Below are 15523 nucleotides of genomic sequence, written 5' to 3'. Positions count from 1 at the left end.
CCTTCCCCACCTGCCGTCTCCCTTCTTTACCTCCTCCTTTGCCCACCCCTCCCCCCTCCTGTCCCTGCCCCTGTCCCTCTCCCTCTCCTCTCTCTCTCTCTCCCACAGGGGGCCCCAGGAGATGCCGGCATGTCCATCATCGGCCCCCGTGGCCCCCCTGTAAGTGGTTTTTGCTCTTCTTCAGGGTGGGGGGGCTGGGCTAGCTAATGGCAAGGGTTTGGGTGGAGGGGAGCGAGTCCTGGCTGTGCCTCTGGGCCTGGCGGCCACCACCTATAATATGGTCAACCAGGGCAGGCCTGCCTAAATATACCGAAATTATAGCTTCTCGGGAGGGTTCATGAGGACCACCCTTTGGCGAGGAAGCCAGCAGCTGCGAGGTGGCCCTGCTGTTTACAGGCAGGGAGAAAGTACTCGCCCCTCCCCAGATGGGCTGCTCCAGCTTTCCAGGGGACAAGCCTTGTTTCCAGAAGCCCCTGGAGCAGGTACCCAGCACCCAGATCTGCTGCCCCAAGCACACGCTCCTGGTCTCAGCAGAGGCCTGACCCACCACTCGTCCTCAAAGGCCTCGTTCTTAGTGCCTCTACCCAGTGGCCCGGGGCTCGGAGAAATCAGAAGCTTCCCCTCCGATATGTTTCCTTAGGGACCAAAAGGGGACCTGGGTGACGATGTGGGAAGATACTGTGACTATGGGAAGGAGAGCCCAAACCACGGGGCATCAGGACAATCACCAAATGTCAGGGTAGAAAGGACCTCAGCGATGGTCTAGCACAGCCCCCTCAGAAGGGGAAACTGAGGTCCAGCAAGGGGCCAGGGGCCCACACATAGAGGCTGGGACAGGATTAGAACCCAGGACCCTTGGCACCAAGAGCTTCCCCCATAAATCAGGCCACCATCTCCATGCTCTACTGTGCACTTTTCCTGTCCTGCCTGCACAGTGAGAGGGAGAGGAAAGCAGAGGGCTAGCCTCTGGGAGTCTGAGGCTAGCCCAGTGGAGGTGTGGAGTCCAGCCTGCCCATTCCCCTGCCTTCACCAGAGGGAGCCAGTGCAAGCGGGAACATCTCCTACCCATAGTCTAGGGAGCGGGCTCAGAGAGCCGTTCGCTAAATCCCATCCACAGGAGGGGCTGTGCCGAGAGGGAGGAGCTGAAGCTCCCCCGTTCAGGGCTGCTTGGAGGCGGGGGACGGGTCAGGGTGGGGAGCCAAAGGGCAGAGCTGGGGAGCAGGGCTGGCAGACTGGTCGGGGGCCGAGGCTGGAGGCAGGGTTGAAAGGGTCCCGGGCTGCAGAGTCCTGGCCTCCTGGGCAAGATTCCCTCTGGCTCTGACCCCAGCGACTATGTTATGGATTGACGCATGGCACTGAAGTTTGGGCAGGCAGCGTCCTAAGACCGCTACACGCTGTAACTCACCTAATCCTCACAAGAAGCCCACCGGGAGGTACTATTAGCCCCTCCATTTCATGGGTGAGAAAAGCCGGGCACAGAGAGGCCGAGTGACTTGCCCAGGATCATTCACTCGACTGTGGCCACGTGGGGATTCAGGTGCTCAGCCCGGGCCGCATGGCTCAGAGTCTACACTCTGCACCCCACTGCTCAACAGACCGCCAGGCCGCGGGGTTACTGGCATCCGGGCCTCTGGGCTCATGTGGCCACTGCTCCGATGGGCCGTAAGCTTCATGAGAGGAACCGCCATGTGCATGTCCTGAGCCCAGCCGCTCCTGGCAAGGTCACCGAGAAAGGTCACCGAGAAAGCCAGTCCCCAGATTCTAACAGCCAGGACCAAGCCGGGACGGGCCTGTTGGGTGGATAGAAGAGTAACAGAATACAGGCCCTACCCCTTGGCCACCACCTCGGCCTGCCTCCCAGTCTGACCACAGACCCCATTGTGTCGATCACGGCGGTCCTCCAATACCCTTTTGGCAGTACCGTGCGAACGAGCTACCTAAAAGTTGTTGAAAAGGCCCCCTTTTGGGGGACATGCTCGGGGGAAGGGGTCTGCCTCAGCTCCCCTGGCTTCTGCCTCAGTGTGCATCATGAGGAACCGTACCTCCTGCATGGGATTTGATTCCAATGGCAAAAAGTACCTTCTATCCAGGTAATAGTGATAAATTCCATCCCCTGGGCACCTATCCTGTCCTAGGGCCTATGCTGAGAGCCCACCTATGCCCAGGCCTCTATCGGTCCTCCCAACAAAGCTGTGGGGCAGGCCCGCCAGCCCATCTCCCAGAGAAGGAGACTGAGAGTTTCATAACTCACCTGAGGCCACTCAGCAGGTCAGTGCTAGAGCTTGGGCTGGTCCAGCTTCGCCTCATTCCAAAGCCAACATTCTCGCCGCAATTCTGCCCTCCCTGTTTCAAGCTCTACCCTTTAAAAGGGCTATTTACCTTCCGGAGAAGAAACGGTTCTCCGTGTGGGTGCAGCCTTGGTGGTAGGAGAAGGATTATGGTACCAGGAGGCTTAACGAAGCCCAGCCTCCTTCTACTTTGGACTGTGGGGGTGACCATCACCCCAGTGACTGGGGCCTCCCCCGCTGAGTCCTCACTAGAGACCACTAGAGACCAGGGCAACCACCTCAACTCCTCCCAGGAAGCCACGCAGAGCTGGTGAGCGCAGGGAGTAGGGGAAGACAAAGGGGGTGTTTGTCATTAAGGGGGAGAGGCCAAGTGGGCAAGCCTTCTGTGGCCGAGGATTATGGGGAACGATATACGGAGGAGGCACCTGCCTTGGGGTGTGGGCAGACAGAGAAGGCTTCCAAGAAGGAGGGGTAACTAAACTGTGATCAAAGAAGAGCAGAGGTTCCCAGGTTGTGAGGCTGGGGAGGAGCCCCCGCGGTAAGACGGGTTCTTATGAACTACTGGAGAAATAGGGAAAGTGCGCTGCGTAGCAAAGCCAGGCCGAGGCTAGTGAGGTGAGCAAGGGCCCAGTCGAGAAGGACCTGGACAGGGTCTTCAGGAGTCGGGACTCTATCCTGAGGGCAGTGGAGAGCCTTGGTGTGTGTTCAGCTGAGGATGGACATGCTCAGATTTGCAGTTTAAAAAGATCTATCCCTCCCTGTCCTGGCATGGAGCGTGTTTAGAAGCGGCTACAGGTGGGGGACTGGCTGGTAGGCGCTTGCAGTAATCAAAGGCTGGACTGGTGGGACCTTTGGAGGAGGAATTGACCAATTTACTGATGATAAAAGTGGGGATTGAGAAAGAAGGAGGAGTTCAAGATGACTCCACCTTTCTGACTTGAGTAACCAAGTAGATGGTGGTACCCTTCTCCAAATCGGGGAGCGGATTTTGCCGGGGAAGATGAGTTTAACCAGAACATGATGAACTTGAGATGTCCTTATAATGTCCAAAGGGAGATGTTTGGCCCCCCATTTGCTGCTGGAAGTCAGAGTTGGAGTTGGCTCACCCGGCTCACGAGAGCAGATCATGCACACCCCCTCCCAACTCTGTGTTCAGTGACATCACATTGGTAGCTTAAAATCAGCTGTGGTGGGAGGTTTATTTACACCACAGGGATTAGCAGATCCTATACAAAGCAGGGCTCTTCTCTCCCACTCTCTGTCACCTTAGCCAACGATTACACACTGACCAACACGGGGGTCTTGTTTGAAAGACAGTCAGCACTGACTTGGAGTGGGAGGCGGGCTCTGGGCAGATATGGGACTGACCCTCATTCAGGGGTCAGAGAGAAGGGAAGGGAGAGTTAGCCTTCTGTCTGTCTATGTGGCTTTACCCCACACGAATTACAGGTAGGAGTAGACATCAGGGTCCACTTCCAAAAAGCAGGGATCCACTTGGCTCCCTTTCCACCCTGGCCTCGAATTAAGGGAAGAGATTTGGGAGAGCAATGTAAAGCTTATCCCCCTTGTTCTTACATGGAAGGACATAGTATTAATGCATTATTAATCTATGAATAAATCTATAATCCATAATTTTAATATGATCCCAATCCCAGTGAAATGAATAATATTCATTTCATTTGGAAGAAAAAAGTAAGCTTTCATAAGGATGTCAGGAAATTTCTGAAAAATAGAGTAAGGGGAGTAGGGGAGGACAGGACTCGTTGTTGTACTCGATATCCAATGTATTATAAAAACAGAGCAGTTAAATAGGACAGAATGGGAAGGCCAGAAATAAAGCCAAACGCATCTGGGAAGTTAGTCCTCAGTAAAGGTTTCATTTCACAGTAGGAAGAGGAAAATAGATTGTTTAAGAGATGATGCTGAGACAGGGGACAAGCCATTTACCAAAAGGTAAAACCAAAAAAAAAAAAGACTGAATCTGTACCTCACTTGTTATATCAGAATAAATACCAAATGGATAAAATACTTAGATGTAAAGCATGAAACCATAAAATACGAGGACAAAGCGTGAGCAGACATTTATGAAGTCCTCACTGGGAGGTCCCCTGGAAACATGGCATAAAACCCAGGAGCCATAGGAGAAGATTGATAAGTGTGTCCACCTGAATGCAAAACTTCCATCGGGCAGGAAATACAACATGAAAAAGACAAATGCCAAATTGGGAGGACTATTGGCGATGCACGTGACCCTCAAAGAGTTACCGACCTTGACAAAGAGCTGTCCTCGGGCCAATGGGAAACAAACAAGCGAGGGGAAATTTTTGGTAAGGAACACAAACAGGCAGTTCACGAGTAAATGACCGGCCAATAAACACTGCAAGAGAGGTCCAACTTCAGCGTGTAACTGAAGAGACGAAATTAAAATCCAGTTCCAGGCCTCCCCGAGTGCCTTACCCAGCCCAGCATCTCCAGGAAGTAGAGTCCCAGTTTCCATTTGGTCAGTGACAACATTCTTCCCAAAATCCCGAAAAAGCCTTGGTTAGCCCCGGATTTGGCTCTGAGTTGGGGAGATGCATCCTGCTCCCGGGCAGGCTCTGTAATTAGCAAACCATGTGCTTATCCCTACCGTGTAAACATTATCCTGAGCGGGACATGAAGATGTTTCTTGGAATCCTTTCCTCCTGACCTTTGTCCTCGGGCCTCTCAGCATTCGGAGTAGTTGAAAGTTTACACTGCGAGGTTCCAGAGGCCACATCGCAGGGTTTCCGGGTTTTCTCCTTAGTGCTATTCTTAGCATCACTTACCCTTGAGAGAGAGTAAGTGAGCCCGGGGCTCTCCGACATTTGAGTGGCATGTCCTCCCTCCTGCCCTTGGGCTGCCTGCCACAAACCCATCCCGACCCCGTAGGACACTGCAGGTCTGTCCCCACTTGACTGACGCTCCCACCCTGATGGCAGGGTCCCCGTCCCACTCAGCCGTGTCCGAGCAGAGGCCTCTGGGCACTCCTGTCCATGGCTTCAAGGAAGACCCAAGCAGCCTGGTTCCCGCTTCACAGCAGATGGATGTGGAGAAATCTCCCTCCCGACGGGGTCTGATTCGGAAACTGCCACTTGGCAGGGCCCATCGTCCATGGCTCCGAAGGCTTTATTCTGGCGCTCCTTGGTTCGGTTCAATCCAGCAAACATTGATGGATTAGTGGCAGCTACCATTTCAGCAGGCTTCACGAGTACAATCGGATGTGATTCAGTGACCCTGTGAGGTCACGCTCTTGTCCCCATGCTATAGGACCGAGGAAAGGGAAGCCTAAAGACTTAGTCACCCAGCTGAGGCTGCTGGAGGAAGGACTGTAGCTCAGCCTGCCAGACTCGGAGGCCCAAGCTTGAGAGGACACTGTGGCCGCCTCAGTCAAAGGGAGACTCCCAGCTGAGGGCTGACAGTGGGAAAGATGGGGTATGTCCGGGGAAAGCAGGGGAACCGTGTGTCTGAGCGAAGAGTAGGGGAGATGGGGCAGGAGCAGGGCTAGTGAGACCGGGTCGGCTGTGAATGACACGTGAGAAGAAGGGACCACTGGCTTTGACCTCCCGCTCAGCCCTCCCCAGCCCTGGGTCTGCTCAGCCCCACGCTGCTTCTGACCTCAGCACATCTCTGTTGTCCTGAGTCTGGACCGGAGGCCACCGGGCTGTGACCGGCGGCTTCTAGTCTCCAGCCCAAACACCGACCCGAGTGGCCCTCTGCACCTGCAAGAGAATGGGCATGAATGGGCACAAAGATTGGGGGACCCAGAGATTGCCCAACTGGGGGCGGGGCCTGCTGGGCCAGGGCAAGAGAAAAATGAGAGATCTGACCCGTGTGGCCTGAAAACACACCTTCTGAAGGTCAGCTTCTGCTGTCCAAACCATCCTCATGTAAGTAGCCCTGGGCAACGACTGTATAAATAAAAAGGACTCAGAAGATCGCAGCCGGGAGTTCAGGGTACACCAGGCCGGTCCCCACTGTCCGTGCCCTCCAGCCACCTGCTCATATGTTGGGGTTCAGGGCATGGAGGACCCGAAAAAGGCTGGGCCCCTCCTTTTCCCCAGGCCCCGGAGGAGGCTTCCTCTGGTGTTCTTTCCATCTTTCTCCAGCCTCCCCGCTAGCCAGCTCACCACGGGGAGTATCTCCCCCGGAGGACCCCAGAGGAGTGGGAGGGAACCCACAGACCCTCTGAGAGCAAAGGGGACTCGGTCTAGCTTCATCCCCTCCTCACCCATCCTCACTCCTCTCCTGCTCTTTCCAGGGTCAGCCAGGCACTCGAGGTTTCCCTGGATTTCCGGTAAGTAGGGAGGGCCCAGATGAGCCATGTCCCCAGTGACCCCTGGGCCTGGCTGGGTTAAACTTCATGTGGGGCCAGCCCTCAAGCTCCTCTTGACCTTCCAACTCTGGTCAGTAAGGACCCTTTCCTGCAGCCTCTCCCAGAGAGCCACTGAGGAGAGTAGCTGACACTCAGCCCAGAGTGCAAGACAGGACAGGGACAGTCATAGGGAAATGAAGGGACAGCAGGACAGGGACAGGCGGGGGAAGTCACAGGCTGGGTTAACCTCAGCAGGACACTGGAAGGTGGGACAGATGATGCACCTCAGGGAAGCAACCTCCGACCTGGTCTGGAGAGGAGACCCGCCTGCAGGAGGCGGTCAGGTGGCCATCTGGATGCCCGGTGACCCCTGCCCGAGGGGTCGAGGACAGGTTCTAAGAGGAGGGCAGGAAAGCAACTAGCTCTCCTTTTCCCCGGGCCTTGGTGCTAGCCCGCCCCAGGCTTTCTAGCAACACCAGGTTCACTTTCCACTCGGGGTAAGGAGGAGGAGGTAGGTCTGTGATCGCCATGGTGACTGTCATCCCTCAGGCTGTCCCTCGTGCCGGGTGCTGGCCAGGTGGCATTTCGTTCACTCCTCACAAAGACCCCTCATGGAAGACTCTATTATCCCCATGGTAGGATAGGAAACAGGCTTAAGCTTACCCATGGTCATACAACCAGTAAGTGGTCAAGCAGACACTTGAACTCCAACTTGGAGTCCAGAACCTGTGCGCCCTTAAACCCCGCCCCGGGCCGCCTCTTTGGCAGGAGACCTGTGCTGTTTGTCTTGACGCGGGGCCTCTTTCCCTTTCAGGGTCCCATTGGGCTCGATGGCAAACCGGTGAGTGGACCCTCTCGGGCTGTGAGCTCCTCTCCCTCGCTTGATCCAGGTCACTAACCCTGGGTCCTCAGTCCTTCTGCAAGACCCTTACTCGGTGGGAGAAACTCCAGAGAGAATGGATGTTCCTGGGGCGGGAAATCGTTGCCAATGTGAGGGGGGGAGGGGCCACTGGAATGAGCTGCCCCAGCCCCCAGTGGGCCTCCCCTGGGCACAAGTCCACGGCCGCCAAGCTGGGTTCTCGGCGTCTGGAGCAAGAACTACCCCTAGAAGCTGGTGTTTCTGAGGCGCCCTTCGAAGGGGCTGCGGTAGGGGGTGAGGCGGGGAGGCAGCTGGGAGGGAAGACGGGTGGAGAGCTCAAGCCGCTGACTTGAAGTGGAGCGTGGGCACTGGTCCACACCTGCTCCCCAGCACCACCAGGCAGCTGCCTGCGCCACCCTGTCTCCTCGGGTCTCCCACCCTGGTGGACCCCCCACACACCCATGTCCAGATGGAGTCTGTGTCCCCATCTGTAGCTCCTCTGTCTGTCCATTTTAATCCTTTGGGCTTGGGTCCCAGACCCAAATATTCATGGCGGAAGGGAGACCCCACCCCACTCCTCGGAAGGAGTGAGCCGGGGGAGAGCTGGACCCCTCTGATGTCCTCAGAGATGACAAGGGAAGGCAACGAGTGCCAAGCCCAGCCCCACGCACTCGTCTCGCCCCGGAGCCCAGCACCCCGCTATGAGGGCCTGGCCACCCACCTGGTCAGTTCCCCACTGCAGGCCAGAGCTGAGCACAGCGAGGTGTTTGGTGGTCTTTCCCACTCAGCCCCCAGGACCCGGCGTGCCTCCAAGCTGCCCTGGGTGTGTGCATGGGGCAGGGGCTCTTGAGGGGTTGCCAGCTGCTGAGTAAGACCCAGCAAAGGGGGACGGGCGGGTGACCACGCCTGAGCCAGCAGGTCCAGGACGGGGAGCAAGAGGACAGGTGACGAGGAAAGACGTGTGCAAAATGAGCAGTGGGTGATGGAGGGGGCAGGGCGGGGGTTTCAGGGTGCAGTGTACCCGGCGCTCACACTCTTCTCCTTCCAGGGCCACCCCGGACCCAAAGGGGAGATGGTAAGACCCCAGCTTTCCTGCCTTCCCTTGAGGGGTGGGGGGTCAGCCTGGTTGCAGCCAAGTGCCGCCCTGCAAAGGGGGCCCACAGGGACCGTCAAGCGGCTGCCCCCACGGTCACTCCCCAGCTGTATACAACGAAACCCCTAGGTCCTCACATCAACGCAGGGAGGAGAGGTGGGCAGGGGGCTTCTCCACCTGAAAAATGAGGAAAAGGAGGTCCGGAGAGGCAGGTGCTCCCAAACTGCCACGCCTTTGCCTCAGGGCTGAATGTAAACTCGGGGGTGAGGGGGGTGGGGGGAGGAGCCCATCTAGCTCTTTTTCTGCAACCGGATTTCCTAGTGCTGGCCCTGCTGGAGGCTGCCCCAGGACTCCAAGCACTCCTGTCCCAGCTGGGCACAAAGCCGACTTGGAGAGTCAGACGGTTGTCCCCACCTTCCTCCCAGCCCCTTCCACATTCTGCAAGGCCTTGTAAAGGGATTTCCTGTCTCTACAGTCTCCCCCAGGCAGGCCACTCCTTCCAGAAGGGAGAACCTCCCCTTCTCCAGGGCCGCCCCCTCCAGGGGAGGGGGCCAGTTCTCCATGGAAGGGATGGGCCATTAAAAGTAGATGGGCCAGCCCAGAGCTGGGATGCTATCCAGCCTCCCCGGGTGGTCATCTCTATACTGGGAGGACCCCCCTCCTGCAGAAGGGCCTGGAATGTGCAGCATGGCAGGCTCCCCGCCTCCCTGTCCAGCCCGGCTCTGGTGCACGTCTTGCTCCAAGTGCAGGCATGAGGACACGCTCCGCTCACAACCGGGGTGCAGAGGTGGCTGACTTCGTGGATGGGAAAGGAGACCTGGCTTTCGCCCCAGCTCCCCCTAAATTGCACTGGACCTTTAGCAACTCAGCACCCTCTGGACTTCAGCCTATCCAGTTAACTCAGGCCCAGCTAACATTCCTTGAGGGTTTTCTATGTGGTGGGCACGGAGCTAAGTCCTATGCGTGTCTTATCTCCTTCATCCTCAGCAGAAGCCTGTGCTCCAGGTCCTACTAGTAGCCCCTTGACACGGTGGAAACTGAAGCTCAGAGAGTCTAAGTAACTTGCCTTAAGTCACACAGCTAGGGAGCATCAGAAAGAGGATCCAAACCCAATTCTCTAATTCCTTCCCTCCACATTTTATTGCCTTTCTCCCTCCTTCTTTCCCTCTCACCTTCCCTATCTCCCCGCCTCCTGCCTTCCCTTAACACATTCTTACTGAGTATCTGCACTACGCTGGGCACTGTGCCAGGTAGCAGGGGTACAGACAGGAGTAAGAAAGACACTGTCCTTGCCATCCTGTAGCTCACCATCTAGCAGGGGAGCATGCAGTTAAACAATCAGACGCATAATTAACAAATGACCTTGGCAGTCGTTCTATAAAAAGGCCGTGCCAGTTAGCCTGAGAAACCCCAGCATAACAGCTCCTCACCCAGGCTGAGGGTCAGAGAGGCTTTCTGAGAAAGACGTGAACTGCGGCCCGAGGGATGAGGGTTTAACTGAGAGAAAAAGGAATGGGAAAGAGCATTCTGGAAATGGGAGAACAGCACATGCAAAGGCCTGAGGCAGGCAAGTCCTTAAAATAGCCACAGAAAAAGGGCAGTGAGGCTCTGGAGGCCGTGGTGTCCGGCCAGCTTTCCTGTCCATCACGGCCAGCCCCACTGCAGGTGCATGTCCTGTTGCCCCTCCCCTGTTCCAAGCATTGCTCAGCACATGTGGGAAGCCGTGGAGACCAAGGCAGGAACCCTTCCATGCTGCCATTGTTCCAGAGGCATTGGGGTTTAGATGCCAGGAGTTTGGGGTGCTTCCTCCCTCAACCCCTCCCTGCCACCCTCTTTCCCTTCCTAGTGGCCTGACACTAACCGTAACACAGTCCGTGGCAACCCAGAAGTAATAAGATGGTCAACTAGGCACTGTTCTGTAATCCTCGTAACGGCTTATTATCCCCACTGTACAAAAGGGGAGATCGAGGCACAGAGGGGTTGAGTATATTGCCCAAGGCTACACAGCTTCTAAATCACAGAGCTGGGATTGAGACCCATGTGGTGGGGTCTTACCACATTCCTTTCTGCTGCCAGAGCCCTTTGTCTTGAGGGAAAGGAACCCTTCTGTGGGGCACCTCCTCTGCCATCCCACTGCCCCACCCCACTGAACCACCCATGAGTCTCCCCTGTCTGTTTGGGGGACAGAACTAACTTGGGGGGGGGAAAGGGTGAGGTCATCCCAAGTCCCATGAGCCCACACCAGTGTAATAGATCCCCTGTCTGCCTCTTAGTCATCCATCAAAATCTGACAGGCCCCAGAACCATTAGGCTTCTGTTTGGCTTGGCACAGGGACCCGCACTATTAATTCAACACACTGTCTAGTGTAATGATCTTGGCCTGCTTATCATCTGTCTGTCTCCCACTCACCTCCATCCCCAGATGGTTTCCCCTCTGCTAGGCATCCAACATGGGGGGCTAGGGCTCACTCTCACATGCTTAGCCAGTGTCCTCACCTCAAAAGGGGATCACCCCTGCTCCACCCACCCCACAGGAGCCCCCAGAACTGAATGTAAGGTATAGACAGGATCGGGGATCCCACAGGTGCCAGGAAGGAGAGCTGGGACTCTGAAGGCACTTCTTATCCCATTGCTCAGAGCTGCCCTAAGGGTGGGAGGATGTCATTAACACCAAGCGCTCCCGACAGTGCCCGGCACAGGGGAGGGGCCAAGCACCTTAGCGCACCACCTGTGACCCGTCTTCCGGGGGCAGCCGCTACTCAACTAGAGCTAATTGGTGCCGTGTGTTGTTGAACCTTGAAGTATTTAAGAGAAACTTGAAATCCAGATTTGTGTCGTACTCTCCTTGCTCTTAAATGTTGGCAATCCACTGAAATAAAACTGTGTGGTGTCAACGCAATACCTCTGGGGACCGCTGTTGTGCCAAGGCCACCATCAGGGACATCTGGATTGGAGGCTCCAAGGTCCTACAGCCCCAAACCTTTGTGTGGCTGTCCTCAGCCGCTGGCCCTCCCCTTCTCATCCCTTGCCTCTCTTTTTCATGAGAGGGGGCGGCCCGGTCACCTGCAGGCTGCTTCCCTGCCAGATGCGGCATGTTCTGTGGGCCTTATGCTGAACACCTGGTCAGCCGGATGGGCTGCGGCGCCCCATGGGTTGTCCCAAAGGCCACTTGTCCCCTCCCATGAACCTGCTGGGAATTTCCCAGTTTGTTGGTTGGTCCAGTTGACAAGTCGGGGGCAAGAGAGGCTCTTCTCCCACCCACATGAGCCCCTGCAGGAAGATCCCAAAGAGACGGGTCCAGCAGGTGGATCCTCAGGATGGTGGCTGGAGGGGACCTCAGGGCCCCAGAGGCTGAGACACTGCCTGTGGCTCCAGCCAAGTCTAGAAGCCCTGCCTTCTGAGCCCCAGCTCAGTTCGGAGAGCGTGGCGGAGTGTAAACAGCTGGACTTTTGCAGTCAGTGGACCCTAGCTCTCGTCCCAGCGCCCCCCACTCACTGAGCTGCAGGGCCCCGTCTCCATCACCTCGTTTGGGAGGTGGAGCTGACGTGAGCGTCTTCTCCGTGGGCCAGTGCGGGTGTGAGTTCAGCACGTCCTGAACACCAGCCTCGGAGCAGGTCCTCAAAGCACGAGGCGCGTGTCCTCCCCTCTTCCCTCCACACCAGCCTCAGGTCAGCTCCTGAGACAACCAGCTGAACCCTGTGTCCTCCTCAAAGGACAGGGGTCCACCCTGAACCCAGACTTCTTTCTCAGCCCTGCAAACTTGACAAGACACCCCAGAAGGAGCCCCAAGACCCCTTTTGTTCCTCTGAGGGGCCCAGAACATGGCTCAAGTCGCCAACCTCCTGCTTCCTCTCTTCACCAAAGGTTTCTCCAAAGCCCCCCGCATGTACCCCGAAGCCCTTCTGGCTCAGTGGGTTTCATGCTGAGGCAGTGCTGAGCAGAAGACAGAATGTGCCAGGGTCCCCCCTAGAGGCTTTGGACCTCTACTTCTTGGCTCCATGAGGAGATGGCCATGCGTGAGGCAGGACAGCCCACAACAGCAGAGCACCCCCTGAGGTGTCCATGCAGCCTCCTTCGCTGCTGGCCCATGAGGGGACGATGGAGGAACGAGGAGGATGGTGTCTTCTCTTTATCATGGCCCCGTGCGGGCACCAGTCACCTAGTCACACCCACAATGGAGGAGGAAGCTGAGACTTGCTGGGCGGGCCACACCACCTAGAACATCTCGGGCACAGGAGGACCAGGCCATGGGTGGTGGAGGCCAGCCTTCAGGACTCTGTGCATTAGCCCCGGGCCCAGCACGATCCCCACACCTCTGCCCCTGCCCGGCCTCGGTGCGCCCACTGACCTGTGTGTGTTTCCTCCCCGCAGGGCCTGACGGGTCCCCGAGGACAGCCGGTTGGTACCTCGCCCTCAAGTTCCCCAGCAGGGAGGCTTCGGGCCCCTGGGGCCTTAGCTTCACTTTCTAACTCTGCCATTTCTGTCTCTTCATAGGGACCTCAAGGACAAAAAGGAGAAAAGGTAAGCCTGATAGAGGTTTCCTAGAATTTTCATCACAGGAAACCGCCTCCCTAACAGTAGAAAGTGGTCCAGAGCGGTTATTTTCAAATGCCAGTGTTTCTCCCCAGAGCCAGGGCATCCTCGGTGGTGCCGCAGTAGGTGAGAGAGAAGAGGGAGGGTGCTCTGGAGGAAGGGTGGCTGGGAGCCTGGCCCTCCGCAGACTCCTTCTCTGCCCAGCATGCTTCCTGATGCACCGCCATGCGCCTCTAGGGTTTTGAGGTGTCCCTTTGTAAACCACTGGCCTGACTCCCTTCCTGGCCTTGTACATTCTCCATTCCCTTAAATTTCTAATGGAGACTCTGCTGGGCTGGCCTTGGGCGAACGGTACAGGGACCTGGCACCCCCACCTCAGAGAAAGCGTCTCCGAGGGCCCACAGCCCGCCTCCATGTCTGCACTTCCCATCCAGGGGCTCCTGCTCAGGGCCCTTGCGTGGGCCCACCCAGAGGATCGACCTTTCTGGAAGCTACCTCCAGCCGGGCATGGAGCATAACTCCTGACTGCGGTCATGGCGAGTGGGATATGGCAGCAGAATCCTGTCCTGTGTTCCATGGGGCCGTGTCCAGGCATGCCTTCGGGGTTTCTTCTCTGCTGCCAGCCAGGGGAGAGGGAGGGAGTTAGTTCTCCTGCCTCAGACAGTTAAATCCAGGACCAGTGCAGGGCTGGTGGGTGGAGAGTACGTGTGGTCCTGAGGATGCTTCTGAGGCGCAATTTCCCCAGAGTGCCTAACGCCCTCTTCTCCTTCCCTCCGTTCCCCAGGGTCAGTGTGGAGAGTACCCACATCGGGTAAGTGAACCCCTAAAACTGACCCATCCCTGGGGCACCGCCCCCAGCTCAGCCTCATCCACCTGGGGCCCCCAGCACCCACAGAGGTTGGGGAACAGAAGCATACACCCCCTTCTGTACTCAGCAGTCACAGAGCAGCTGTGGGGGAGGGGGAGCCGGCCCCCAGGAGTGTGCCCGGTGGTCCGTGGCGTGCTTGTGCAGAGCTGGCCTCCAGCGCCCGTGTTCCCCCACCCGAGCGTGTCTCCGGGTGTTTGCGCCTGCGCTGGCCGGCATGCAAACCTTCCAGCGTGTGTGTGCATCTGGAACTCCGGGTGTCTGGCCCTGCGTCTCCTCTGCACATCCCCTCGCTGTAAGGCCGTGCAGCTATGTGAGTCTGTGGGTCTGACTCCCTGCCCGGCGTGCGTGTGTGACTGGGTGTGCATGTCTGGCTGCCTGCCCCGGCTGAATCAGAGGGACTTTTGGGTTAGTCATTGCTGCAGATGACCCAAACCTCAATGGTGGGAGATAACTGGGGGCTGGTTGTATCGATTCAAGGATAAAGTCTCTGCTTTGCCTTCTCCAAAACAGGGTGGGGATTTCTGAGCTGGGATGGTCTCCCGGTCACCCCCAGGCCCCAGCTCCTTCCTTTGCTTTGCGTTGTCCCCAGATATAGAGCCCAAAGCCTGCTGCAGTCCTACTAGGAAGCTGCAGATGTGGGCACCAGTCGTAAGGGGTCATTCTTGGGACAGGGAGGGCGAAGATGTGGGCCCTCCGGTGAGAGCCCCAGTGAGCTGGGACCAGAAACATGTCGCTCTCAGACCCTAGTATCTTTGTGTGCCCATCCCTGTGCCACGGGCCTCACTGTGCCCAGAAGCACACACAGGGTGTGGCTTCCCTGGCTGCCACCCCATCAGGCAAGGAGACCGAGGACGTGGAGACAAGTGCGAGTCAGGCTCAGAGTCAGCACGGCTCCGGAAAGCCACCGGGAGGCCTTTCTAGCAGTGCCCCGCCGCTCGGACTCTGATCCCTGGGTTCCCGGGCCAGGGAGAGGCTGCAGGGGGTCTTCACCACAAGCAGCTGGGGCAGGGGTTGAGGCCAAAGCCGGGCTCAGCCCCGGGCAGGGCGCACCGGCCGGTAGCCACACAGACAGCACAGTGAGCGGCGTGTGCTCTGGGGACGCAGGGGCCCTGGTGTTTCAGCCCGCCTGGTCCTGATACAATAACAGAAGGTCAGCTGTGTTGATTTGAAATGATGGACTCACAGGATTGTTATGTTACCCGAAAGAAAGACAGCATCCCCCGGCACAAAAGACAACACAACAGCAGACACGTAATTGGCAGTGTGTCATTGTCCATCCTTAGTGAATGTGTGTGTGGGGGGGGGGAGCGGGGAGGAAGAGAGCGAGAGAGCAGGGATAGAAGGCTCCAGAAGCACCTTGGCCACGGAGTGCAGCAAAGCTATGGCCGGCCATGGCAGGGTAGGGAACAAGTCAGGCAGGGGTGAGAACAGGTTTGGGTGCTCAGCTGTTGGACAGAGCAAGGCAGCGGGCACCCCCCTGTTGATCTGGAAGTGGGTAGGAAAGCAAGGGCGCATCTAGGGAGAGGGGCCTGTTGGTTTTCCCAGGGCT

The 15523-nt window shown here is 57.3% G+C and overlaps 1 protein-coding gene across 1 annotated transcript in view; it reads left to right on the top strand.

The window, feature by feature from the left end:
• Window positions 1-15523, top strand: part of COL13A1 (collagen type XIII alpha 1 chain) — a 76016-nt gene that overhangs the window by 7787 nt on the left and 52706 nt on the right. The window contains exons 5-11 of the mRNA XM_081823097.1: window positions 109-159; window positions 6568-6603; window positions 7436-7462; window positions 8529-8555; window positions 12945-12971; window positions 13068-13094; window positions 13891-13917. Coding sequence (XP_081679223.1) covers window positions 109-159; window positions 6568-6603; window positions 7436-7462; window positions 8529-8555; window positions 12945-12971; window positions 13068-13094; window positions 13891-13917 — 222 coding nt within the window. The remainder of the gene's footprint in view (window positions 1-108; window positions 160-6567; window positions 6604-7435; window positions 7463-8528; window positions 8556-12944; window positions 12972-13067; window positions 13095-13890; window positions 13918-15523) is intronic.

Source organism: Leptonychotes weddellii, chromosome 6 (genome assembly GCF_054177405.1).
Source record: "Leptonychotes weddellii isolate Sample4059 chromosome 6, ASM5417740v2, whole genome shotgun sequence".
In the NCBI taxonomy this organism is placed as follows: Eukaryota; Metazoa; Chordata; class Mammalia; order Carnivora; family Phocidae; genus Leptonychotes; species Leptonychotes weddellii.
The sequence above is the reverse complement of the archived record's forward strand: the minus strand, read 5'-3'. Positions and strand labels throughout refer to the sequence as shown.